General features: G+C 43.3%; 1 protein-coding gene across 1 annotated transcript; it reads left to right on the forward strand.

Annotated features, from left to right (window-relative positions):
• Positions 1-559: 559 nt before the first annotated feature.
• LOC148087024 (E3 ubiquitin/ISG15 ligase TRIM25-like) lies at positions 560-2,753 on the forward strand. Its single transcript, XM_087785224.1, has one exon. It carries the CDS (start codon positions 613-615, stop codon positions 1,708-1,710), a length of 1,098 nt encoding a protein of 365 aa, XP_087641350.1. The 5' UTR covers positions 560-612; the 3' UTR covers positions 1,711-2,753.
• Positions 2,754-3,308: the final 555 nt, after the last annotated feature.

A 3,308-nucleotide genomic window follows, 5' to 3' on the forward strand; every position in this document is an offset into this window, starting at 1 on the left:
AAGAGTCAGAGCCCCAAACCCCATCATGAACTCACTCTAAAGTTATACTATAGAGCTTAATCTGACTAGCTGCATCATTGTGTGGTATAAGACCCTCCATTGTGTAGTGACCTACTGACGTACTGACAGGAAGTGACCTCTCTCACCCACAAAGCCTCGGATAGCATGGAATGCCACCTACCCAATACCCGACCTCTTCTGTCAGCTAACATCAGAGAGGAGATTGCGTATACTGCAAAACATAGTTTTATCAACCAGTTTTTTATGGAAGCCAAAAGCTCTGCCTGGACTTTCTAGACTCTGAACTCACACCCATTTTAGCAGTATTGGGATACGTTTATCCTATCTCTTTGAACTGCCATTCATACAGCCATGTCATTTGCTGTGTTCTTTTTTATCTTTAATGTTGCACAATGTTTGTTTTCTCTTATCTTTGATGTCTTTACATTAAGAATACCTTTATAATTGTAAACTTTATAAATATAGTTCGACATCTCTCAATAATATTCTTGTTTTTGGAACAGTGTTAAACAGAATTGACAGCTAACTACCTGGAACTTGTTGGTTTTTTTCAAATCATATTCCATCTGTCAGTTGTCATTGAGCAGTGACATGGAGAATACCAGAGTTTATCTTAGAAGAGAATGTTACTGTTGTTCCATCTGTCTGGAGCTACTTAAGGATCCAGTCTCTCTTCACTGTGGACACAACTACTGTAAGGTCTGTGTTGAAGGTCACTCGCATAGCGAGGCATTTTTCTATTGTCCTCAGTGCAGACAGACCTTAAGAGAAAAACCTATCCTGCAGAAGAACACCTTGTTAGCAGAGTTAGTAAAGACGTTGGAACAGACTGGACCAGCTGATGTCCTCTGCTGTGCTGGACCTGAAGATGTGGCCTGTGACGTCTGCACTGGGAGTAAGCTGAAAGCCATCAAGTCCTGTCTGGTGTGTCTGGTCTCTTTCTGTGAGGAACACGTTCAGCCTCATTTAGAATCTCCAGCCTTCAGTAGACACAAGCTGCTTCAACCATCCAAGCAGCTCCAGGGGATTATTTGCTCTGATCCAGATGAGGAGAAGATTTTCTGCCGTACTGATCAGCAGGTCATCTGTTACTGTGCTGCGGACCGACACCAAGACCACGACGTTCTCCCGGCCACAGTGGAAAGGAAAGACCGAGAGAAGGATTTGAATCAGGGTCGAAGATGGATCCAGCAGAGTATTCAACGGAGAGAGATGTATGTGAAAGATCTCCTAGAGGAGGATAAGAACCTCAAAGTCTCTGCTGATAAAGCAGTGAAGGACAGTCATCAGAACCTTAAGCAGATGATCCAGATCCTCCATAAAAGAATGTCAGATGAAGAAGAGCAGATCAGAAACCTGCAGAAAATTGAAGCAAAACAATTTCGAGAACTTCAAGGGCAGCTGAAACAAGAGATCTCTGAGCTAAGGAGGCAAGAAGCTGAGATGCAAAATATGTCACTCACCGAAAACCTCGGCAAATTCCTCCAGAACTTAGCCTCACAATTGGAGGATAGTGAGGACAGTCTCTCCTCCAGGATCCACGGCAGAAGTTACAACTTTGATGATACAACAGCAGAGATGTCAACCAGCAGAAACCAACTCAAGGACGCTATGAGACGCAAGTGCATGGACATCTCACTAATGTATGCTCCAGAGGCCAGGTCTAGAAACCCGTTCTGCGGATACTGAGGAGAAATCCCACTTTCTCTGCACACTCAAGTTTTATGTTGTCTGAAGGAAACAGGGCTGTAACAAAGATGGGAGAAGATCAGTATGACCATCATTATCCAAACAGAACTCACTTATCAACATCACAACAAAAGTCTCCAGGGTCGAGCCTCCACCTGGTTCACTCTTCAGGTCTTCTGTCCTTCTGAAGTCCTGACCTTGCTTTACTCAGGTACCAGTAGAAGATCATGTACCTGTCAGTTCTCTCTGTGGTAAAAGTGGATGGTGTAATAGGATTCATGACAACTGGGCCCCTGCTGTCGGGAGCTTGCAAAGTTCAGAAACACCCTGGCCTCTCTGAAGGGTGTGTCGTGCTGACTCACTCAGACTCGTTGCACCAGCTCAACTGCAAACTCGATGCCATTCTTGTCAAGATTGGAAAGCTGGTTTTGGTTTCTGACCTTGTCAGTGCAGTTGATTCCAACTTGGAAAAAACATGATGACGTGATGGATTTTAAAAATACCCCCGATTCGGCTGTTTGGAGTCACCATTGAGTCCAGTGAGAGACTAATTGAAAATGTCCCTACCCGGTGCAAAAAATCATGTTAGCTTAATCTGATCCTGGCTGGCCTGGCTGTCTCAAGTTCTTGAATGTTATGTCCTATGATTCTCTATCACTGTCCCTCATCCTATCCTCCCACATGCTCCGAAGTCCTGGATCTGCTCCCAAGGCCTTGTACCCTCTGCAGTTGACATGTACATGTACTGGGAGAGATTTCACTGACTTTGTCCCTTCACCCTCCTTCCTATGCAAGACAACTACGCTTATGGAGCTGTGCCCTTGCCCTGCTGTGCATGGAGTCCTGTTATGGCCTCCCCACCATGTTTTCATCATGATGGGACTCGTTGACTATACTTGCTAACTTTACTTTTGGGTACTGAGGTGTGTTTTTTTGTTTCCCTGCATTGCTCCTGCAGGAACATAACATAGATGTTATGTTTGACCTTCAGTTAAAGTGTTTTTATTTAAATAAGTGTTTTTAAATATCAATTTTAATCAAGGTTGTCTATCAAGATTATTCAATAAAAAATACTTTAGGCAAATAGTACTGCTGTCCCTCACCCTCTGATTTTCTATTTTCTATCAACAAAATTCCTCTGTGACTTAACTAAAATAGTAGCACTCCTCAAGTCACCCTGGACGAGTCACATCCTCACTTGTAGCATTGCCTCAGCGCTCGCTCCATTCTAAAATCCCTCACACATCATCAGCCGGGAATTTGTGTCAGGCCCAAATTTAATAATACATCACACCTCCCACTGTGTCAATTATGTGCTCCTGCATTATAAAGTCCATCCCCTTCACCAAACGTCACACTTTTCAGAACATGCTATTTTAGTGTGCTGTGACCAAACCATCTGTCCATCCTCAAATAATGACCTTCATTCAAACTGTTCTGAAGACAGCCAAGAGGAGATGGTGAGTTCATGGACAGGGAGCGACATTAAAAATGATTTATGAGATAAAGATGGAGTGCACGCAATAATAATGAGCTAAGATGAAAAAACAGAAGCTTTAAATGATCAGAATACATTAAATAGTTGGTGAAACTACTTC

This window comes from Callionymus lyra, chromosome 2 (assembly GCF_982586985.1).
Source record: "Callionymus lyra chromosome 2, fCalLyr1.hap1.1, whole genome shotgun sequence".
In the NCBI taxonomy this organism is placed as follows: Eukaryota; Metazoa; Chordata; class Actinopteri; order Syngnathiformes; family Callionymidae; genus Callionymus; species Callionymus lyra.

Bases quoted from the DNA above. Each gene is read 5' to 3' on its own strand.
- LOC148087024 (XM_087785224.1), top strand. From the start codon at position 613: ATGGAGAATACCAGAGTTTATCTTAGAAGAGAATGTTACTGTTGTTCC.